The 25,558-nt window shown below is 31.8% G+C and overlaps 2 protein-coding genes across 2 annotated transcripts in view; one reads left to right on the forward strand and one right to left on the reverse strand.

The window, feature by feature from the left end:
* LOC130442165 (putative polypeptide N-acetylgalactosaminyltransferase 9) overlaps positions 1–25,558 on the forward strand; it is a 243,610-nt gene that overhangs the window by 37,511 nt on the left and 180,541 nt on the right. The gene's annotated exons all lie outside the window — the stretch shown is intronic.
* LOC130442174 (proton-coupled folate transporter-like) lies at positions 2,054–24,044 on the reverse strand. The gene is made up of 8 exons (XM_056776279.1): positions 24,000–24,044; positions 22,548–22,632; positions 20,269–20,529; positions 18,831–19,002; positions 16,166–16,346; positions 7,618–7,993; positions 3,365–3,608; positions 2,054–2,176 (listed from the first exon to the last, which is right to left on the reverse strand). The coding sequence occupies exons 2-8, from the start codon at positions 22,615–22,617 to the stop codon at positions 2,086–2,088; spliced, it is 1,395 nt and encodes a 464-aa protein (XP_056632257.1). The 5' UTR covers positions 22,618–22,632; positions 24,000–24,044; the 3' UTR covers positions 2,054–2,085.

Raw genomic sequence — 25,558 nt, forward strand, 5'->3', positions numbered from 1 at the left:
TATGGAAAGGAAGTTATGCTGCCGAACATTTCAATATTAATTCGCACAAAATTGCATGTACCACATACAATAAGTCTTGGCATGATTATATTTCGTATTCATTATTACAGATTCGTTATTCAATCGAATCGATGCTCAAGTTTAAGTATAAGAAGTACAGAGATGAAACGGATCTATCTCGACTTATATAACCTTTCCATGAGACCGCTTTAAGAGGTTTTCATGTATTACCTTCTGAGTGAATAGGGATATTCTGAACCTTCGTGAGAGATTGAATTTGAAATTACCAACCTTCTTTCAATTCAAATGGTTTCTTGCCAATGGATACAAACTGTTGCAATTACACGTTTAGTAATCCTTTTTTCTGAAGAGGGCCAGTTTGTATGTCAGTAATATTTGTGGAAACGATTAAAAAATAAAACGTATTATAATTTTCTTTTTATTAATTTTTTTTAACGAAAAACACCTGATATATCTTTTTTATACACTAACTATTCCCTAACGCCTGCATACTAAACTCTTTATTAACACTAAACACAATAAACTAATCAGTAACATCTAATTTATTCAAATAAACCGTTTAGTTTAGTCGTCGGTATGTGTTTAATATCCTATCATTACATTCCTGAATATTCGTTATCTGGAAATTTCTAATTTGCCGTAAACAAACAAAAAGAACTTCTTAGAATTGTTTCTACAAAAACAGGCAAAAAAAACATAATGTATAGGTATAGGTCACACATAAATAAACAGACCTTCCAAGAAATACCCGGCGTGTCCACCAAACTTTGGCTGCAAGGAATATATAGGAACAGGACCGGCTTCACGGATTATATTGATGCAGGTTATCAATAATGTAATTGTTTTCAAACTTGATATAAGATAAGAACAGTATACCTTCAAAAGAGCGTTCGTTTTGCATTTTTTTGAACAGTTCGGATTAGTATGCTTGGAATTAGTCTAGGCAATGTTGGGAATTGAATAGCTTAGAATCTATATATTTTCTATTGACAAGGCTCCCACTCTCCCCCACCTCTTTTTTGAAAAGATAGGCTGAATAAATTGATTTGAAAATATAAAATTGATAAATTTTAAAAAAATTTTAATTTCATATTCTCAAATACGTCCTCTAGTGATATACCTAAAGTTCTAAAAGTAATTTCTACGTCTTTTTCGAGGCAATTTCTAATATAATTTTTGTCTCTGAAGCTTTGATATAATCCGTTTTTGAGATATGGCTGACGGCCGTATACCCACCCGGTACGTTGGGTATACGAGTAGGAACCTTACCAAAAATCTTGGAATAGTCTGAAAGGATATACCGTGGAATATAGTAGTTAAAGAGTAAACATGGATTGCTAAGAAAATGAAGCTAAAGAAATAAATGATAGAAAGGCGAATACACAATGTTAAAAATACATTTTTAGGGCTCTGGAGGTATCTATAAAGGCAAAGATAGGTGTGATCACCGATGTGTACTTTCGGCCGCCAAAACTGGATAATCAAAGAGAGGCTAAAATACGAGCAACGGTAATAAAGTATATAAGAATAGTTCCGGGAATTACGTATAATAGAGAAAATATGGAATAGATAGAAGTTTTAAGCCGATGTGTAAGGTTATATAAGATGAAGAAACATTTGAAGGCTGTTTAAGAAAGTTGGGGAGTGAAAAAGATGCAACAAAATTGGAACATAAGATCATTATCCACATGGAACCACCACAAGGTTTAACGAAGACAGAAGCGGTGACCCTAGCAAAGGATTAGAGAAAATGATGTTAGTCCGTGAAAAAAATTATTAAAAATTGAATGCCTTGCACCTTAAATATTTAAATTTTAGTTCGTGTTATTGCTTGTATCTAATTTGCCTAATGTGTGGTTCAATTTTCTACACCTTTTGCATCTGCCGAGATGATTTTGATTGATTTCAATGTTCTAGTCGACAGACGCTGTAGTACGTTGTTTCGACTTTGGAATCTAACCATAAAAACAATATTTTAAAAGAAGATCATCATATTTATTATTTTCATAATATAACATCTAAAACAACTTACGTTCATGAAACTAATAATCGATGAACAATATATTACTTTCCAATGACCCCATCGTTGTCCTCAATTTCTGTGACAGTTGGAGTATTACCTGATGCTATTTGTGTCTCTAATTTAAGGATAAGCCTGAAAAAAAAACTAGAGTAGCTGGAGCAATGTATCTCAAAATTGACGCATACTTTTTCCGAATATAAATCACGAATCTATGATAAATATAATTGGGTGAATATGGTCTGGTTGAGATATAATACAAGGTAAGCTTTGTTCACGTAAGAAAAATAATATTAGGTTTATTCCTTTCATTTCGAAAGAGTTCCTTTCATTCATCATTAATATCCTGGAATGGTACAAAGGGTACAATGATTGTCGATTTTACATGCGTTTTCAGCTTAGATATCTACTCTTTTACTGCTTGTGCCCCAAAATGAGCTGCTTTGTCCAAACAAAATATATAGTGATCATTTTGGTATAGAGGAGGAAAGGCAGTTTTTTATATTGAAAATTCTTGGATTGTTATATTTTTGTCACTTTTCCGGATACGTGAAATTAAAGTGAATCTCTGCTGGGAACTTATTATTGAGTAGAGAAAACAAAAAAAAATATTCACAAAATACTCAAAATAGAAGACCATTGGATTGAGCGCAGGGTATTGTACTCTTGATTCAACACTCTGGAGAAAAACTGAGAACGGATGAATAAGGCAAACAGGCAAAAGTAAAAAAAACTTCATTTTGGGCTTAAAATGTTTGAAAATATGGTAAAAAAAAAGAGGGTAGTTAGGTACTTAACTTAATTTACCAAATTGTGGAAAATACTGGATAATGAAATGGATTTCAAGTCTCCGAATGAACTACGACCAATCTGCGTCGAGGTTGACCGTCCCAACCTAACATAATCTTTAGTGTTATGGTGCTGAGCCTATTTAAAGCGTCTAGAACAGAGTTAGAGATAATAATCAAGACTACTCTTGCACTACTCAAGACTTGCACTTACCGGTCCGGGCACTAGAAGAGTCCTTTTTCGATTGTCGTTGATTCTGCATACTTAGCAAACATTTTTTGCTTTCGGAACTATATTATTATAAGCGGAAAAACAGGAATATATTTCGTATTCCTCTTTAGAGCTGCCCGTTCAAATTATTGTGTCTGGAGTATGGATTTCAGTATGGTGTTTTTGAGTATATTCGGGAAATGTAATTATTACCTTGTATTATATTAGGAGAATAGTTAGTTTTTTCTATAAGAATTTATACCAAAGATTAATGCCTCATAGAGAATAGCATAAATAATAATTTAGATTTAGAAATATACCTACATCATCAATAGAATACTCGTAGCATGTATTCCAGCGGAAAGATAGTTGAAAATTCCAGAATTAATTGATAATGTGGCATTATATACAAACGAGTACAAAGGTCCTCCTCCTAGGCCGATAAGATAAGCTGTTGCCATAATAGTGGAAAATACCTTACCCACCTCATCAACAGATACTGACTTTGATACTAGTGTCCTTAGCATTGGTACTGAAACTCCTCCAATTGCCCCTTTTAAGAAAGCACCTGAAAGTTATTAATCAGTCAAATTTTAGGAATTGAATTAGGTTAGAAATTGATACTGTATGCAGGAATATGAAGCTGCAGGTATATCTCAGTCGATTCTTTCAATTGCATCCAACTCAAAGGCCAGTTTCTATTTCTTAGTAAATCGTTTCCAAAATAATATTGAAAGATGAATAAGGAAATATAATTTGATTAAGGATATACTTAACGATTATTATGAGCTGATAATCGTCATAGGTTTAAGAATTCTTCGTGATACTACATTTTCTAGGAAAGATAATTTATCTTTTAATTCTGCTTCTACAAAGCAGGAAGAATTTGGATTTTGAGAGTTATTGTACCCGTACCTTTGATTTCGATGTGTACTTCTTCAGAAAGCTATTTATGAATCTTCGGTTCATTAGACTTTTGATGGAATTAGCGGGTATGGATTATGGAGAAACTGCTCAATTCCCTGGATGCCAGGGACGCCTCGATAGTAGACGTGACAACCACCGACCCACGTGATTCAAGAGCTTGTTGGCTGTCTTATTAGATACACTTGTATTTGTTCATGGTCTTTCGTTATATTATGTGGAGTCATCTGTTATTAAATAAGATTAGAACCTCTTCGAGGTCTTTATCGATTAGCATAGGCATAGTTTTATTTTCTTTTTCAAGGAGTCCTAGCACACGACTGATACGTAGATGATTTACGGAGCCAAGACAACTGTCAGGCCTCACGTTTTGCCGACCAAAAATTTGTAGTTGTTTTCCAAACTTGTTCATTGAGAAAATTCACATAGTAGTTTTATATTTGTTTGCAAATCCAACAATACTTTTAAACTATTCTCATGTAATGATGGATGCTGAGTAAACAAGGAGATCTGTCAAAGTACTCCTTAAGAAACACCTAGTTCATTTAAAATGTGAACGTACAGAAAGAATGTATATATCAGTCACAAAAACATTCGTCGGGCGGTTATTATGGTATATGGTATATTATTTGACTCGCCTTCCTCCAACCTTATCTTGTGAAAAAAAAATTAAATTATACTTATCTGAAAACACCTAGTTTTCATCTATTTGCACAAAGACGTAAATGTGGCATTAATAATGAGAAAAACAAATTTTTTATTTATAATACTCGAAATACTGAAAACAACAACATAATTAGTATATTCAGAAATCGTTGGTATTAATAGTATCTAATTTTTATTGCGCAATTTGTATTATTGTAGAAGTTTAGCCCCTTCGATATTTCATTCTTTAAAACTTAATATGTTGAAGCAGACGCTTCGCTGAAATTTTGATTTTTCTATTGGAATGGAATGAGAAGGTTTAAACAATTGTTGTGATACTTCTATTTTTCTTTGTATGGATTCTTCTATGTATCCTTCTGCTGCGCTGAAGAGCGCCATTCACCAACATAATTGCTGAAGAGCGCATTATCCCATGTTCGGTATATTCATCGGGATTTCTTAGTTTTGATCTTTTACAACAATTTTCGGGACAGTGTTAATGGTATGGAATCCAGCATAATGGGCGTAATACATCCTATTTCGTTATGAAACAAATAATCTTCTGCTGTTCCTATTTTTTAACCGTAGATCTTCATATTTACGGTAAAGTGTAGAGGGCACGAAAGTACATTCCTTATTGGTAATGGTAAAACTTCTTGAGTTGATTTTTTCTATCTCCCAAAATCATAACAATAAAGCACCATCGACATCTTCTAAACTCAAACGTATTAAATTATCTCTACGACATACGCCAAAAATCGCAAACACTAAAATGGATATTTGGTGATGATAACTATTTCTTTTATAGCTTAATAACTGAGTTCATGGCTTTTCCGGCAAAATAAACTAGAAAAACTTCATCACTTACAGTAAACTTTATCGAGATTTCGACATTCACTGAAAAGTTGATACCTGATGTTTTTCTTCTTTATTTGTACGATTTTTATTCGTGCCATTGATTAATAGATACTGTCTCTGACGTTCTTAATTTATTTAATCACTATAGACTACACTAACTTTAAACTTTTAGATTACTTTGCTAATTCGGTCTGTTCACTACGACTATTTATTATAAAATGAACTAAGCTGCGCTACATAAACTTATTTATATACCATAAATAGAATTCACCAAACTTCTAGAGTATAAAGAAACAAAATATTATAAATAAATAAACCTAAAGAAACAATGTAAATAAGCTGCTGGCTATAAAAACGGATATAAAAAAGAAACGGATTCCGCGTCTTATAAAAAGCAAGTTAAAGGAGCCGCCAGCGCCTTCGCCGAATTTTAGAATTACAATACATCGAGGCAGGACCGGCTTTAGGTCTGAGACCCGTTCGTAATAATATCTTGATCCGGATTTTGCTGCTAACAAATCAGTATTTGTGCTGCTAGATCTAATATGTATCTAGGAATATCTGGATTTTCTTCCATTACATTTTTTAAAACTAACATGAATTAAACTGACAGAACATAAAATAATGCCGATAATAAATATATTGTTGCTATGGAAATGTTAATGTACTATTACGATGTATTATGATTACTTTGAAAATGAAATATTCTAAATTCAATTCTCATACTTTTCTGCGTTGTATTGTTCATCACACATACAGAAATGGATTTTTCAAAGCATTTTTCAAGCTTGTGTTGTTCCCATACTTTCTCAGATTAGATTTTTATTTTCTAAGAAGATTTCACTTTTCCAGAGCCGGCTACATGATACTGATACTATTTATTCACAGTATTTATGCATAGTGCACCAATTTAAAGAACGCACATAGTATGGAAATAAGAAATCCTTTTGCATGGAACATTCATCTATAATAATTTAATTTCAACTAATACTTTTAAACGCGTCTCTAACCAAATATTTAATTTCATGTTTCTCTTAAAGCGGAAAACGACGAAAATCCCATAACAAGACAGTTATGTAGCGAATTCTACTTCTATAGTGTCATGATCCTCCTGAGAAAATCTATGTGAAACGCCTGTGGGGCTATTCCTGCATTATTTCAAATAATTGAAATGCTTCAGCAAACCTGTTAGTCTCACATAAAAAATTCCATAAACTTGTAAGGGGTTTTGTGGTATTGTTATGGTTAATATGGTAATTACATAAGCATCGGTTCCTTCGTTTGTGTATCGTTTTACGTATCGACACACACTTAGGTTCTCAGCATCCGTTTAGAACTTCTAAACTTTGTGTACACAAAATGCCGAAAACGGACAGTAAACTTTGATACTGGTTTGTTTAATTGTTCATATTTGCTAAGTATAATAAATACGGAGAAGCAAATAACTTACTAAGTTTACCTCAATAAGTTGCTATCTTTGATATTATACGAGAAAAAGTAACTTAGAAAAACATTCTTCGAAACTTTTAGGGTTAATTATTGATCGATAAACAATGTTAAAGCAGATAAATTTATTTAGTAGGGTCTTTTAACCAAAAATTTTGGTCTATTCATTAATATTCAGCTGTTGTTACTGCCAGATTAATATATATTTGACATTTCTGTTCGATTTTTCGGACAGAATTGAGGAACAAAACAGTTTTTCTTGGCATTTAATTAACAATAAATTATCAATTTTTTTCAAATTTTCCACTCTCATTTTTGGAGCTATACTCGTAATTCAGTTACTAGAAAACAGATGTTAAAAACACGAGATATGACAATTATTAAAAATAAGGATGCACCATAATTCATAGTGTTAGAGCTGCACAAACTCTATAAGAAATATATAAAAATCAAATAAAAACAGCTACTGGTGAGTTAATCATCTGCATCTGCAGCCTAAAAAAATTTCTAATTTCCATTTCCAATTAAACTAATATTTCTTTCTTGATTACCGCTTATTGTGACTCTCATAGATTTCGATGTTAGTAAGTAGGATACTTAAAGAGAGAATTGTTAGTGGATAAATAACTTTATTATAATTTATCGCAAAGTTGAGGAATTTGAGTTGAGAAATGAGTTGAGGAGAGTTTGAGGAATTTACTTACCGATATATATAAAATGATCATATATAGCCAAACCCTGTAGTAAAACACAAATAAACATGAAACATAGACCGATTAAAGCCAACAAAGTCTCTCGCATCGCACATTTCTTGTGTATAATGTAGATACTCATCATTGTTCCACAAACGGAAAAAACTGTCGTGATACTTAGATAAAGGGTGTATTTGGTGACGTTCCAATCCAGTTTTTCTCTTAGGAATAAAAACATTACTCCAAATTCCCCACTGCCAACGAAGTTTATGAGTATTAGAACTAATATTGAAATGAGAATGATGCTTCTTCTGTTATTTTCTCGTGCTTTTGTCAATGTTTGGTACATTTCTTTGAAATTGGTCAAATTCGTTCTCCTTATCGGCTCCTGAAACATTTATAAATGAAAAATTCATATCTTCAGTAAAATGACGGAAGATGGATTTAGCTACTTAATGACTAAAATTCAGGTAGATATTGTTAAAAATCATTATTTTAATAAAGTTTATCATTTTTTACCATTAAAAAAACATCAAAATAAACATAAGAGAGATTAATATACATGTTTTAAGATGAGGTACTTGATGTTGTCTACCGCCGTGCTAAACCAAAGTCACATTTTTGTAAATGAAACACTCGTTATATAGAACATTTGAAGAGTAGAAAATTTAGAACTCTATATACGAAGGTAGTCCAATAAGTACCTAGCCTCATTGCCCGAGGACGCTGTTATCACAAGAGATATTTAGCATTGTGTAGTATACGAGGATATATTGAATAATTCTTAGCCTACTAGAACCAAACAAAATGTCAAAATTGTATACATTTATTTCAGCGAACCTGCAACGTCTCTAGACCTTTAAAAAATGTTTCTTCTTGCTCTGCAAACCAGACCTCCATAGCTTTTATAACCTCCTCGTTGGAAGAAAATTTACGACCTTTTAAACTTTTTTTCAGTTGAGGAAAGAGGTGATAGTCGGACGGAGCCAAATCTGGTGAATAAGGGGGGTGTTCTAATAATTCAAACCTCAAATCACGAATTTTTTACATAACAATATGAGATTTGTGTGCAGGGGCGTTGTCCTGCAAAAACAAAACACCTTTGGATAGCTTTCCCCGACTTTTCTCTTCAATTTGTTTCCGTAGAGTGGTCAGTAATGTCGAATAGTAATCTCCAGTTCATGTTCTACCCTTATCCAAAAAATCAATCATGATTACTCCGTGGCAATCCCAAAAAACTGAAGCAAGAACTTTTCCAGTAGATTTCTGGACACGAAACTTTTTAGAACTTGGAGAACCAGAGTGTCGCCATTCCATCGATTGTTTCTTTGTTTCTGGATCGTAGGAATGTACCCAAGTTTCATCCATAGTAAAAATTTGCTTGTTGATGGCTCGATACAATTTTTCGATTTTCACAATTTCGGTGGAAATCTTTTTTCTTTCAATTAATTGCGTAACTCTGGTTCACTTTTTTGACGTCAACCTTTACACTGACACTTCTAATAAGTTATTGTTCGTTGCTATGTAACGCAATATTTTGTTTATGCATAGAAATGGTCTAAGCTAACTAGATCAATACATTCTCGTTTACTCATAGCATGCTACTATTGATATTTCAAAGGAATCGGACACATAATTTTGTTTTGACCATGTGCTTGCGAATTTTAGAAAAATGGTAGAAGAGAGCAACTTCGGTCGGTTATTAGATTCTCGGTTTTGGATGGAAAATCGAGGAGCCAAATCAAAAAGCAATTGCATGCGGTCTATATTGATTCCAACTGCTTTAAAGAATTTCCATGCTCGTCGGTTTTTGATGAGACACATCCATTTTCCCCCCAAAACGACGATTAAGGGGAATACCGTGACAGAAATTCACGATCTCATATTAGCAGAACACCGATTGATAGTAGGCAGTTCAAAAGATCGCGGGTTATATTCTGCATGAAATTTTGTGTATGAAATAGCTGTCGTCCCAGTAGGTGCTGCGTTTGCTAGTTCCGGATATCAAACACAACCTCGAGATCACTTGGGTGGTTGACGCTGTTTAAATGCAATCGAGGAGTTTCTGCGTCGTTTCTTCACAACAAATGAAACATAATGTCACTAAACTTAGCAGAGCAATATGAGCAGGCAGCAAAAACTATAAGGTGCTAATTAAATCTAATGTTACGAAATTTTTCGCTGTGCAATTTTTGAGAAATTGGCTGTTCTGTTAATTTTAGCAACACGTTAGCAAAGAAATGCAAGTTGAATGCGCAAAATCAATAGATAATTGAAGTAGAATGCTTCCATATATAAATGCTAATTAAATGCTCGGTTGTTCAATGATAAAATATTTTGTAAAAAAAATTGTTATTCCCGAACAACCCAAAATAAAGTCTTTCCAAGTTTTCTCAGCAGAACACTATCATTAATAAAGAATTATTGATTTTTGTGGCCAATAAAATTAAACGCCTATTACACAAGTCTATAATTCTTCACCAAAGATAGTGCTCTGCCGATAAAACTGGAAAAAAGAAAACAACGGAGCATTTTTCTAAATTTAGCAGAACAGCCAATTTCTTAGAAAATTGCACCGCGGAAAATTTCCTAATATGGCACTTAATCAGCACTTTTCCGCTTATTGTTTTTTCTGTCTGCTCATATAGCTCTTTGCTTACTTTAGTGACATTAAAACATGGATTTACTGCTATATGTCTAAATAGTGGAAGTTATCCAGTGAACGTGCTTCGTTTCATGAACCATCTGGTCTTGAAAACTTACGGTGAATTGTTGAATATAAAGTCAAATTCTCGTGAGGTGGGAAAGTTAAGTGATGAAACAATTTTTTAAATTAATTTTATTCGAGTAGACTTACACTAGAATTTTATCTCTTTCGAAGTAATACTATTAGGAGACGGATCTTCCACCTCTCATGAAAGTACTAGAGCTCGAAAATACATTCGGAATGTTTTGTTGTGTAACAAAATGACATCGCTTCTGATGGTTGAGAAGGCAAAGGAAAATTTGCCAAACATTCATTTATTGAAATTGCTCAAATCTCTTTGAGTCAAAATCTAATAAACAGTGGTGTGACTCAAATTCATTTATGTACTGATAATTCTGATCTAAACGGAAAAATTCTCGAATTCTATTAACATTGGTGGTTCTTGCGGGGCTCATCTTCCATCAACTCATCTGGTCTCTTGATATAACCCATTAAAGTTTTGTTGTTCTGTGTCTAGCTACTCACTCAAACTTGTACTACATGGTCACTTGTCACTCTTTCGCGTGCTTTAATTTTTCAGTTTCGTATGTAACGGTACGTTGCGAGTCTCTCCACTTAATTTAATCACCTAGTACGTATTCGATTATGTTTTGCTTTAAAATAATCGGTATAAGTGAGAGTCTATCTTAATGGAGAAGAAATAATTTATCTTTTTTTTTTATTTATTTCACGTTTTCAGATCATTGCTATACCACTTTATATACTTTGTTTTCTTTGTCCATTTTCAGCATGAATTTTTTAAGGAGTATAAAAAATTTACTCGCTTCTCTGTAAATCAGACAAAAATGTTTACACTTCGTTATTAGAGGATAAACTTTTCAAAAACTGTCTATTATGAAAATGGTAAAATATGAAAAATTGAATACAAGCCTAATATTTGAATAAATTCTGGCGAATACGCCTGTTTAGGTGAAGCCGGTATTTTATTTAAACGCAGAGCACTTTCCAAGAAAAACCGCGAATATTGCTTCAAAAGTATCGAATGTCATTTGGAAATTGCAATTGATTAAATTTTGATATATTTTTTCATGTATAAATACACGTTTCCTCTAAAAACTTCAGTTTCTTGAACTCGACCTATTGATAGTCATTTTTACCACACTCTAGTTAAATTTAGCATTCTATAATTTTAATTTTAAACAAATTCTTTTGACATCACAAATTTGTGGACAACTTATTATGAAATAAATCATTTGTATGAGCCTCTAGCACAGGTGAAATAGTTTAAAAAGCTCATTGATTCGTGAAATTAGTTAAAATCCCATGGTTGGAAAATAAAAAAGTCATTTTTTCTAAATTTCTATATCAAACCATTTTTAGTCTTATACAGGGTGGTCTAGCACTTGATGCAAAAAATTTGGGAGTGCATAGATAACGGGAAAATAATGCTGTCTGAGTTAGAGGCCTTTAAAGCTGCGAAATCAGAGCTTATATTTCATTCTCATTGGTTAACAATCCGTAACTTTTACAGGGACAACCTGTACAATCTAAAGATAGCAAAAATGAATTTTTTAATCAAGTTTTCAACAAAAAGGTACTCTTGGTTTAACTTGATCAAATTTATGGTTCAGGAGATATGTCGGTTTTTAGATCGTTGTACATGCTATAATGATTTAGTACGTCCACATTTTATAAAACCTGGTCAGTGATACTCAGAATTATGTGATATTCCTTTATTTTTGAGTATCGTTATCCTCATTACTCACTGTAACTTCTAGGTTACTAAGAAAATTAACATTTGCAAACATCTGTGTTTGCAAATTATATTTACTATATCCGGTTATTCCTTGTAATTTTATATCAAATAATTAACAATTAATATGAAGCTTATTAAAGCTTGAAGTTCAAATTTAATATTCATCAAAAATGTTTGCTTTCAACTTCTTTGTACTGTTAGGAAGAAGTCCGCGATAAAATTCGGCGAAGTCGCGGCATGTTTGGTATGTTTTTTAAAACCACGGAATTCGTTTGATGTTTGTTTACATTGTTTGTTTCGAATTAATTTATAGGAAGGTCTATTTATTCATTTGTTTTATTTGTTTATTTTCTAGAACTTTTGAGAATTTCGTTTGGATATATAAACGAGTTTGTTTAGCGCAGTTAGTTTAGTTTATAGTAAATAGTCACAGTGAATAGAACGAAATAGAAAGCAACGAAAGAATTTAAATAAGTTAGTTAAGCTTTAGTGATAAGTTAATTATTATAAGTTGGGTAAAGTGTTTAAATAAAATGAAAGCGAAGGAAACAGTGTTTATAAATTCGCCCCACGAATATTTAGGGTGTGGTGAATAAATAAGAAAAACATTATAATTTCCTAAACTAGAAAACAATTTACAAATATATTCGAAGTAATCATTCATCTAAAGTTTTCTCAAACTATTCAACATATCAAATTCATTATATAGTGGGGGAAGAATAATTATTTCTCATCTTATTAAAGACTTAATAACAATATTTTTCAAAAGTCCTATATTCGTGGGGCGAATTTATATTTATTTCTTAATTTATATAAAGACTTAACACTATACTTAACCAACTGATAATAACTAACTTACCACTAACACTTAACTAAATTATATAACTTAATCAAATTCTTCGGTTACTTTTCTATTTCGTTCTGTTCATTTTGATTATTTATCATGAACTAAATAACTCCACCAAACAAACTCGTTTATATAAACAAAACGAAGTGCCCAAAAATTCTAAAAGTAACAAAACAAATAAATCAAAAGACCTTCTTAGAAATTAGTTCCCAACAAGCAATGTAAACAAATCTCCTGCTATGGTAAAAACATATATAAAAAAACATTTAACGGGCCGCGACTTCGCCAAATCCTAGAATTACATTATGAACGGATAGGGTCAACTTCATGTCGGGGATGAGTTCGTGACCAAATTCATTTTGTTCACCTAATAAAAATCTACTTACTTCTGATGCTGGTCAAATTAAATTTAGTTTATAACGAATTTTATTCAGTTTCTTCCTCAAGTCAACTGACTTCCATTTATGCTGATTTGACGTTTTTCTAATATAAAATATTTTTTATTGATAATAGGAGAATATATTTTTCAACAATTACTACTGTAAACTAAAAAAGGCAGCAAATCAAATTCATCTATGCGAATATGATTCTGATATATTTGGCAATTATTATTAAAAGAGGTTCTACAATTTAATTGTCAATGAAATCAGAACATATCAATGAATTCCAATGAAATATGGCTCATTTTGATCGTATTTAGGTATTAAAATTAGTTAATTAGTTAAAAAGTTTGTTCATTTTTGATTTCTAATCAGTGAAATATTCTTAAAAACTGTGTTTTTCCATGAACACTATTTTAATATATTCTGATCCAACATCCAACAAATAAAATTTACAGACTTTGCGGCTGTATACAAATTAACTAGGATAACGAAATTAGTTTCGACTACAAGTAAGTAGTAGTATAAATATACCGTTCCAACTGCAAAGATTTGGACCAAAAGCGAATTATTTCTAAAATTAGAGTTTGGTTCAGCTAGAGTTAAATACTGGAAATCTGATTACAGTAATTTATCTAAATCGTATCGTATAGAAGATCACGCGTACTATTATGTGAAGACAAAAACATCATAAGAGTAGAACTAGAGCTCTGTGTGATATAATTATTTGCAGAACAAACCAATTGAATCACCACAATAAATGCTGGGAAGCAAATAATATTTCAAAAAATTGGGACGAAAGTAGATAAAACACTTTCTATTCTTAGTTTCTACTGTGTTTATTATGTCACCTGTATAAATTTAACGCAAATCTGACAGATAGATTGGTTTTAATAATCATGTGGAGGAAATCGTTTACAATGGGGGTACATATAGAGAAAAACCATAAATTGCATTGACTACTCCAGAAATGGTTAATAAAATCCTTTCACTTATATTTAGCGATCTTCAAATAAAAAACGAGATAGTTGAAGAAGTGAATATTTCAAGTTGAAACGTGGGGTCCACGATTGCTTGATGTCGATCCAAAACACGCTCGCATCAAATATTCAAACGTATGCTTGCATATCTTCAAAAGTCACAATATATGGAATTTGGGTACAATACTTCAAAACCAAAAATACGGTCGAAATAGTGGATTTCATCCTAGGAACATGCGAAATTGAAATTTCTCAAACCGTTGGTGATCCATACTGCACACACTGTTTACACTACCACTACACCAACACAATTACACTGTCTGACGCGCGTTTCGATAACCAAGTTATGATTTTCAGTGCCTGGAAGTAAAATAAAACCTATCAACTATTAATAATTATAATCTGAATTTAGCCACTAATGAACTTTCTTTGCGAAAATATAATTCCAGCGGGAAAACCTCTTGGGCAGGAAATCTCACGTTCATTCCTTAACTACTAAGCTATGTCCCTATTTATACTGTTCTTACATTTAATAATCGAATTGCTTTCAAATGCATCTACAATTTATTATTGGACACATTTTTTAACAAACGGGAAATACCCGATTTTTCGGTCCGTCCACATTGTAAATGAGCTATGTTCTCTTCATTTTATCCTTGGGATTACCCAACAATTGTTTTAATGTTTTGCTGGATTTATTAACTAATTTTAAACCCACTCTGTTAATAATTATTTCCAATACTTTTGAGTAAAAAGGGTTGAAATGTGCCAAAGCAAATTTTCCCTATCTTCCATTATGATTTTGGACAAAAATGGTTTCACATAGGGATTTCTCATACCTATGGCGGTTAATCAATCTTTCTACAATTCTCTTTCATAATCGTTGAGTACAGACACATCCTTAATAAAAGTCCTTTCGATATTAAGTGGTAAATAAATTGGAAGAATCAGCATATTACTGATGTATCTTAAAATGGTAAGTGTCCATTATTTTCCATTTCATAAGTGTACTTTATGGATAGATATTTTAAATTGAGCTTCAAAATGAAATATGTAAATTTGCCTTTTTCGTATTAAATATAGCCAAAATATTATACCATACCTTGAAACTCTTGACTAATATGCTTTTGGATGCATTTTGAAGGATCGTTGAATGTCAGAACTAAGTTGGCGTTGGTGATATGCATAATGAACAAATTATTTACACCATCTCTACACCAACACTCACAATTATTAACTTTCTGACGCACGTTTCGATATCCAAGTTATCATCTTTGCGTAAACAGTGTTTTCAGGCACAGGGGCTGGAATTATTTTTTTCGTAGGGGGAAGCTCATTGGCGGGAAAATTTAGTATTAAATAGGTAGGTCAAGTCATTATGCTTAAGTTTATCGTCTGATTCTGATGATCATAATTTGGTTATCGAAACGTGCTCCCAAGAAAGTAAAAAATCGTTTCTTCGGTGACGAAAGTTAAGGCCAAATGTTTTTGGAATCAAAAGGTATAATCTTCTTTGATTATTTTGAAAAAGAGAACACATTATTTGACTAATACGAAGCTAATTTGCTGGAATACAATACCGAATTTAAAATGAATAAGATCGCATTTTTGTAATGAAATTACGATAGTTCAGCTGATCTAGTTCCCTCATAACTTTCTGTTTCCTGTTTCAAAAAGACTACTTGGAGGAAAAAGATTTTAGAGAAATGAAGAGGTGATGGTAGAGGTGAACGTGCACTTTGCGGAACTTCCTAAAGGATGATGGATTAAGTGTGTAGAGTTTAAATAAATGTGTTATATAGTAACCTAAGTTTTTCTATTGAAAAGACAACCTTTAAACTGCCGTCTATTCCCTGTCTTTCTTTTTGAAATTTTCAATCAGTAACTTACTCTATTTCCTAGTTGTTGTAGAGATTCTGGTATAAAAATAATAGTATACATAATTCCTAAAATGGTACTTCCGGCTGCTAAACCAAAAATAGTTGCATAATTTGTCGCATAAAAAATGTACGAACTCATAGCGTTTCCAATGATTGTTCCCAAAGCTGTACTAGTTTCATATATAGCCATTCTAAAAAACACAAATTGAATTGATTAATTCTCATAATTGGATTAAACAGCACTATTTGCTATATTAAATAACAATTTAAATGTATTGTACTATTTATTCTATATAAAGGATGCTTGTAATTAATTAATTTACTCTTTAAGTAGTTAATTGATTGTATTCACAATACTAATAGAATTTGTACCCATTAGAACGTAACAAAATCATTATCCGCTTTTTCATTTTTTGTTTGTGTTTCAGAGGCAGAAGAAAATCGATAAGTATTGTCGAAATTATTTTTCACGTCATAATTCTTGGGAATATCGTTGATTTATAAAAATAATAATACTTCAAATGAGGAAAATTACATGTTTCTCTTGAGTGCATAAGCTTGTTGGTTGAACAAGTGACGGACAAATATGTCATTCTTTCACATGTTGTACAATCTACTTTTTCTCAATTTAAACGATTTTCTTTCAATAATACGTTTTTATAGTATATTGCTTGTATTCGAAGGACCGATTTGTTAAAATGATAAGGACTGGCAATTTCCATCTTATATATTAAAAAAATTGATGATTTCCATTCCGAGTCCGTTAAGGCTTTCTACCTAACCGATTTGCTTAATTTTTTCAATGAAAGGTATTGATGCACCACAAATTAGCCATCAACCATCGGATTTCATCTAATTTTCCCCATTGTCAAGTTATACTCAAATGCGATTTCCCCCTATACATTACTTATGGGAGTTTTTCACATACACGCGTTCTATCCTCAATATCTCAGGTTCTATTCAAGATAGAGACTTCGTTTTGGTTTAAGAACACTCGCTGAAATACCTTCTTTCTTTTGAGTTTTTGAACACTTAAATCGGTTGAGTTTGAGAGGAGCTAGGCGCGGACATTCAATGTGGAGTTATGGATTTTTGTAGGTTTTTGGCAATTTTTCTACATTCAAAGATCTATATCTCAGGTTCTAATATAGCTACAGAGTTCGTTCTTTTCTATTATAATGATCTCTGATACTTATTTAATGGATTCGATGCGAGCGAAGCCGCGGGTAAAAGCTAGTGAAATATTATTTTAGTCGGACATAATTATACCAATTTATAATGAATAATATTGATACTGACAGTAATGACGATTTTGATAATACTCCGCCAGAGATATTGAAAATAGCAGCAAAAGTAACTTCAGATTTGTTGCTGGAAATTTGAAAAAAATAAATTAAGCATACGAGCAATTAACGGAATGGAGAAGAAATACAAAATTAAAATCTTCTTCGGAAACTGTACTTTTGTAGAGTTGTCACAATATTCAATGTTACGAAGTACTATCAGTATAAACAATAACACTGATATATTCACGTATCAGAAATTACGTCATTTCCTTGAAAAGAAAGTTTTTAAACGAAGATATTCTTAAATGAAGCTCCAGACAAGGAATATCTACTAATAAAGGTAAATTTATTTAGAAGGAACTATTTTTAGAATTTAATTTTATTATTTTTTTCATGAAGTAAAATAGATTTTTCTAATTAGTGGATTTTTCAGTATAGAAAAAGAATGAAATAATCATTAAATATTTTATTAGCGTAGCATGTCGTAGAGAGGAGTTGTGGAAGTTAAGAATCGATAATTCGGAGGATTTAAATTCAGCTTTACTTGTGAAATTAGATAACACGAAATCAAAAGGGATAAGAACGTTCACTATAACGGGAGAATTTTATGAGATATATAAAAATTATGCTGCTCTTCGACTGATTGATTTGCCAGAAAAACTTTACTTTTAAATTTTCAATACGGAAAATGTACTAGACAGGTAGTTGGCATTAACATATTCGGTATGGCTATTGTAATTTTTTTAAAATTAGAAAACCCCCATCTATACACAGGTCACTGCTTTAGACGTTCTTCGGCAACAATTTTAGTAAATGCAGGAGGGGACATATCAATCTTAGAGCGTCATGGAGCATGGCAATCCAGTACAGTGGCAGTCGAAGAGTTTATTAAAAATAAAATTAGCGTTGCTAATAAAATCGTCAACTCCATTGAAAAACCAATCGAACCCATTACAGAAATGAAGACAAAAAATACACCGAATATGAACGATCAACCCTCAACATCTAAGATTAACATAACAGAAAATTTAAAAAGAAATACTTAACTATACAATATTGTAAAAATTTCACAATCAACTACAATTTTATATAATATTTAACAGTTAGGAGGATACTTAGGTATTACTTTGGTTTTAATAATCATAAAAATATTCATTAAATTAAGTTCCATTACTTTTATTCTTTCAATTTGTGCAGTTGTAGAAAAAGTATAGTGTGTAACACGTGGGAAAAGTACTTTTCTCACTCGTGTGTTTGCACAAACTTCCACACTCGTGAGAAAAGTTGTATTTTTCCCACTTGTTGCACAATAAACAATGTTATAACTAGCTATTATTAATGGTAAAACTACTAACAGTTCAGAGTAATTTATTGTATTGTATTACCAACCTAATGCCTCTGGTTTCTTCAGTAGATATATCAGAAATATATGCTAAAACTACTGTGAAGTATGTTATTCCACCACCTGTTAGCATTGAAGGAATATCACTTATCATGAAATACCAAGGCGATGTATCAAAACAACTGTTGATAGATAATAAAATCATACCAATCGCCATTCCTACAAAATAACATCATTTATAATGCACGCTTCAGAGAGTTGAAAGCAATTAGAATTGATATGTTATTAGATATAGAGTCGGCGTGAAGAAAAATGAACATTTCAATCGACGTTAGTCATTACATTTTTTTTTTAGTGATACTAACACCATTCGAAACTAATATAAAATGCCATTCACATTATTCATAATCGTCGTATAAGTGAGTAAAAATCGGTGTGAGAAAACAAATAAGAAACTTTCATTATATTGAGTTTCTGTTTTGTTCGGATTAGATAATGATGATGCCGCAGCCACACACAACGTTGGACGCCTCTAGTTCGTTCCATACCGAATAACTACAATGTACAAAAATTGATCGCAGTCTTAAGCCGATAATCGACGATGCGTTCAAAGTTTTCGCCAACATTCACCTTCCAACGTTGGCTGAACATTGGATGAAGACTGGACGCAGCGCTCCAAATAAATGTGTGGAAATATATGTGCGAGTTGCCGATATTGATGTCGCGTTTCCATAAATTCGATTGTTCACCAGATTATTTGGCCAAAAAGTGATGAATAGCATACATCAGAAATTGTTTTAAAATAAACTAGATGATAATGGCAACTTTGATTTTTCATACCAAATACGTAGCATTCACGCACATGAGAACAAGAAATGTGTGTGGTTGTATCATACGTGTTGGTTCAAACTTCTTTCCAATGTTAAGTTCTTCTTTGAGGCAACTCAATACAACCGACTTTCCATGGCTCCAATACCAACGTTGAAAGCAACACATTCGTCGAATAACTATTGCGATCACACGATGCGTCTAATCATGCCAGCGTCCAATGTTGGAAGTGGTTAGGTGAGGTAGTTGTGGTACCGGTTTTATACAATGTATCCCAAGTTTGAAATTTGTAAGTACTGGTTTTTTGAGGTGCCTTTAAAAACTGACCTATCAATATTATCAAACCTCGTATATCAACAAGTCGACTTTGTGACGGTAACAATAGATTTAGTTAAGAAATATCACGACTCTGTTTCTCCAGTCTTTTAAATTTGCTGTAAGTAATTAATTTATCGTAACGGATTTCGTGCTTTAGTTCAATCGAATATGTCTAATCTAATTTGTTGCTTAGTTATTTCTAGTTTCTCATATCAATCAAATAATCGCACATATCTACCTCAAAATTGAGTTAAACAACAAAGTTATGAAATAAATTTATCCATTTATCTTTGTCTCAGCTTAGTTGTGCACGTAGGTAATAAACTTCTGAAATGTTACCTGCTTGGCTAAGGATGATAAACGATTTTCTTCCAAGCTTGTCTGACCAAGGCCCGACTAACATACACAGCAATAAATTAAATGTTTGTTCTGTTGCCGTTCGAACCATCATGACGATATTAGAGTAAGGCTGAACCTCTTTTTCCAAATTTTGGATAATGGTGTCATTGTTGTTGTTTCCCAAACGGCTACATTCTGTTTTGTCGTGAGCCAAAAGAACATAACATGTACGGAATATGAGAAGATTCAACAAAACCGCTTCTACGGAAGACAAGAATATTTAATTAAAAATACGAATCTTAATTGCCACAACATATTGATCAGCCTTTATAATTTATGAATATAAACTGTTTGAATTTGAATGTACTGGGTAATTTTTTGAAAATAAATTATTTGCTTTTAATTCAAATATTTATTGTTTTAACATAAAATTTGTATGCATCACTGAGTATATTTTTCGCTAGTCCAGGCAATGACAAAATTATTTTTTTAGTAAAAAATGATTTAGTTTTTCAGGATTCCATAATACTTCATAATTGCGAACATATCGAAAATATTGTTATATTAATATACTAGCTGACCCGGCAAACGTTGTTCTGCTTTACAAATTATATCTACGAAATATTTTTCTAGTTCAATAAACATAACTAACATGCTATAAGTGTATAAGGAGGTACTTATAATCGAAAACGCTTATTATTTAGGTTAATAAAGTATTCTTTATTAAAATAACAAATATATTTCAAATTAAAATTTTTGATAGCTGACTAGAAATCAAAAATAATTATTCATATTTTTACTATCAATTCTATAATATTCTAAATCATACTGGAATGCTAGTCGAAGAAATAAATCTGATGTTATTGCTCGAGGAATTTGTTGGCGTTATTGGTCATATCCTCCACGTCTGTTGACTATGAATCTGCGCGTTTCTTTTCGTTCTAATTGTCTCTGTTCGTGCTCTCATATCTTGCACGACTCTAGATTTGATTGTTCGACGACTCAAATTGATCCATTTGGATCTTGCTGGCATTGCTGACTGTACATGTAATATATATATATATATAAATCAAGTTAAAATACTTATTTGTGAAAATTAATGACTTGATATTGTATTCGTTTGCTTATTATTTGACTTACCTATAATAAAACACGCATATTTATTAAACACGTACACGTTTCTGTTTTGATTTAAAACTATTTTCAAAAAATGTTAAGTAAAATATGTACAGCTACGATAATGGCCGTTCGTTGTTAGCGGGAGCTCACAACAAGTGTTTATTTACATGAGAGTAAAAACTGACTTTTCAGTTATTAATTAATAATTATTGCACTTGAACGTAATCATAAATTTACGATGAGAGTAAAATTAACATGACAGTTGCACAGAAAAATCAAAATGATACGTATAACAGTCATTGTTACGATCGATACAAAAAGAAAATTGAAATTTTAAATAAGAATTTATCCTACTATAATTATTATATTATATTATAATCGAAAATAAAAAAAGAAAAAATCGCGATGGAAAAATAGGGGTTGATCGTAGACGAGTGAAAAATTGTGAGTAATATGAATTTTTTTATGACAAAAAACAAATAAAAATCTTACCAAGAAAATTTTATCTAAGAAATAAATAACCCTTAAACCCTTAACATTTAGGGGGACGAAAAATCGATGTTGTTCGATTCGATTCGCAGACCTTCCCGATATGCACACAAAATTTCATGAGAATCGGTCAAGCCGTTTCGGAGGAGTTCAAATACAAACACCGCGACACGAAAATTTTATATATTAGATAATAGCAATTTTTGATTAGATTGTTTCGTGTAACGAGCAACGAACATGTTTGTCCATTTTCATTAGTTTGAAAGCTCGCAGGAGTTCCCGATCGCTTAGTGTCCTCAATTTCTTTTCGTTTTTTCCTATTTTAAGCAAATCAAGACAGACTCACAAGTCCGAACGAGCTCAAGCTTCTCAATGCTTATCTCATGGGCTTAAAAGAAATTCTAGTTGACATAGATGCAGCGCAAGTCATTATTCTTGTTAAAGGAATGCCCACATCACTTCTACATACAAAATAATATATTTTTAGTGTTTTGGTTGTAGTTATTATTTGTAAGTACATTTTGGTATGAATGATTTGATGTTTAGTGCATTAGTTATATTAACAAGCGATAACACGATAAAGATGATTAATAATTATAAGAATCAGTAAAAAATCGTTGGCTTAATCAAAGTTATCCAATAAGGGATACATTATATCAATATGTACTCACCTACCAACTGGAAGCTAATGAAAGATAAAACCAGTGGAACTTCCACGGTCAATTTAAATTTCCAAACCATTTCAACTGGTTCAAACTGAAAAAAATAACTTTCAACAAATCATTTCGTTATATGAATGATAATTTTTTATTATTGCTATTATGAATAATTGACATCGAATTAACAATAAAAGAGGTGTTTCTAGTATACAACTGAATTTTGTTTGGCTTCTCTTCGTAACATCAGCGAATTTTTGAATCTCTAGCAACGTTGATTCGGGGAAATCAACTGTGTGATATGTGCCATCAGCATCTTCTCATGGGAACCTATGTCGGGTCACGACATAATTTATGTTATGCCTTGTAAAGTACTGTAAATGGAAGAAATCCCATTTCGTGAGCAACATGCTAATAAAGGGTATAATAATGTACGCCCAAAAATAAATTGGGTTAATTAGCCCTTATTTCCAGAGCTTACAAGTCATCTCAATTGTATACAATGAATGGTTTTTGGTTATTTTAAAAGTAAAAGTAGTGTAGCTCCGCAAGCTACAAATTCAATCAGGTACAAAAGCCGACATACCGTTTTTGTGGACAGGTGCATTTAAAAACCAATTCAACTAAGGACAATTATAAGTCCTTCGCCAAAAAGCAAGAAACCTGTGTTCTTTGTGTGCTTATCCTAAAGAATACACAGTTTGCTTGGATATGCTATACCGGGTATATAGGGTCTAGAAAATAAGAGCTACTGTGTACGTTGTCTTGAATTATTGTCAAACTACTATGATTATAATTTAATACTAATTTGTGTTTACTTTTATAAACAGTACAATAGCCTATATATGAAATTAGTAGTGTGTAGTATCGCACTAATCTCAAAATGTCTCTTTTCTTACGAGCTCTCTCCATTCCACGTTTTTCTTTTCCTAATTATTATTGCTGCTATTGCTAATCTCTGATACAATGTTTACCTATTTTCATAGTTATACAGGGTGTTTCAAAAAAAGGTGATCCCATCTCTAGGATAGATATGAAATTGGAAAATATTTGGGGTTAGCTCAGTAAAAAAATTTCGTAACGCTATCCGTATTCAAGATAAAGGGCGTTGAAGAAAGAAAAATTATACACATCAGTAGAGTATGGGTTCCTTCAGATGGGTGCTGCTCTACCGCCGACTGGTGGGGTGTCCACTCCACCGCTCATTGCTGGGGGCCCTCACTCCACCGCGCGATGATAACCAAACATGAAGTCAAATTTCTTTATCCACACACCGCCACAATATTTATCATCAGGTGGTTGACGGAATCACTCAATGATTTTTTTTTAATATGTTTGGCTAATAATCCAAAAAATTTTTTTTGTAAATTATTGTTTCAAAAAGATATGATAATTACATATATATTTGTATTTAAATTCATAATTTCAATTAGAATCAAATATATTTTGATAAATCTATATAATTACCTTAGTTCGATGAGAAAACAATGTTATCTTGAAGTAATCACTCACAACACTGATCAGCTATCATATTTATTGAAACATATCCCAGAAAAATAATAATCTAACCTATTGAGTCTTTTATAAAAAGCTTTGTAAGAATAAGAGTATTAGTGATGCATTCCTATAGAATTGGACCTTGAAAAAAGCTGAGTCCTAATATCGCACTTCAGTAAATCTTCAGACTATTTACATAATGATCACGTTTAGAACTGGCAATATATTAAATTGATATTGATACCAAGTTTTTAACTTCCATAAATATTTTCAAATACGAGTTAATGTAGAATTATGTACATTAATTTCTAGAGTTAATACGTTGTGTACTTCTTTATATACAATTTTAAAACTAAATAATAAAGGAGATACTACCCTTTAAAGAACTCAAAATATCTTTCAAACAGTTTTCATTACCGAGCTCATATTTTAGATGATAAGACATTACGATGGTTGATTTTGTCATAAAAAACTCCATCCCAAGGTATTTAATTAATTAAGAGAAGTAGATGGTGTATTCAACAAAAGCTAGTTTAATAATTTAATTCACAACTATAAAAACTATTCATTAACATTAAATATAAATAAATAAAGTGGTTTCAATATTCTGATTACTGTACGAGTTGGATTTCAAGACTATTAAGAACACACTATGCGTGTTTATTCTCTCTTAAATAATAATCCTATTGTATACAAAAACTATTATTAATTATATTTATGGTCGCTAGAGTCGCATCAATACAACATTAAGGGTAAGTAATTTGATAAGTTATTTGAAGTGTCTAAGGGGCATATAGAATCGCTTAACTATGACGTTGGTTCCCGTCAGGGGACGGTCAATTTACAATAAATCCTAACGAATACAATAGGAAATAGAAGTTAGATAGGTAGCTTTATGATTCTTCACAGTCACGTTAATATAAGACAATCATTAGGTAATCCGAGACGATACGTTAATGAAGCCATTGTATAACTTATTATATGGTTAACAGATCCTTATGGTTATCATCATGAGTTTTAGCTAGTACATTTTGTGATTATTTTAAAAGAAATTTCAAAAACATCAAATTCAAGTTCTATTGCGGCCAATCACTTTATCGCGATGTTCAAATTATCAACCTGAAATATATTTCTTAAAAATTTTATTATAAATAAAAAGAGCACCATATGATAATGAATTTACCTTTCTCGTTTCAATTCATAGATGATCTTGTATTTGGTCGTAGTACAATTCCTTTTTAATTAAGGAATTAGTCATTTCTTATCCAATCTATTCGCTGGAAACTGAGTTTAATAATAACGACCCGAAACTTGCATTTATAGCAAAATCTGACAGCTGAGGGTCAAACATGAGAAAGCTACATTGCATGCTATTATTGGTTATTCAGTTGAAAATAATGTCTCTATGTAAAATTAATCCTAAAAGTGCGAGATTTAAGGATTGATATCGAACTTCAAATATATAGATTTGTGCAAAAAAGATTAATTTGTACCAAAGACAAACTATTATATATTCGAGGAAAATGTCT

This window comes from Diorhabda sublineata, chromosome 1, assembly GCF_026230105.1.
Source record: "Diorhabda sublineata isolate icDioSubl1.1 chromosome 1, icDioSubl1.1, whole genome shotgun sequence".
Lineage (NCBI taxonomy): Eukaryota > Metazoa > Arthropoda > Insecta > Coleoptera > Chrysomelidae > Diorhabda > Diorhabda sublineata.

What these genes read in the sequence shown, in the direction of transcription:
- LOC130442174 (XM_056776279.1), bottom strand. Translation starts at nt 22,617, where the DNA reads ATGGTTTGGAAATTTAAATTGACCGTGGAAGTTCCACTGGTTTTATCT. An exon ending in CATTAGCTTCCAGTTGGTAG is followed by an intron (nt 20,530 to 22,547) that starts GTGAGTACATAT and finishes TGTCTTCCGTAG; the next exon opens with AAGCGGTTTTGTTGAATCTT. An exon ending in TGATCATTTTATATATATCG is followed by an intron (nt 3,609 to 7,617) that starts GTAAGTAAATTC and finishes AATAACTTTCAG; the next exon opens with GTGCTTTCTTAAAAGGGGCA.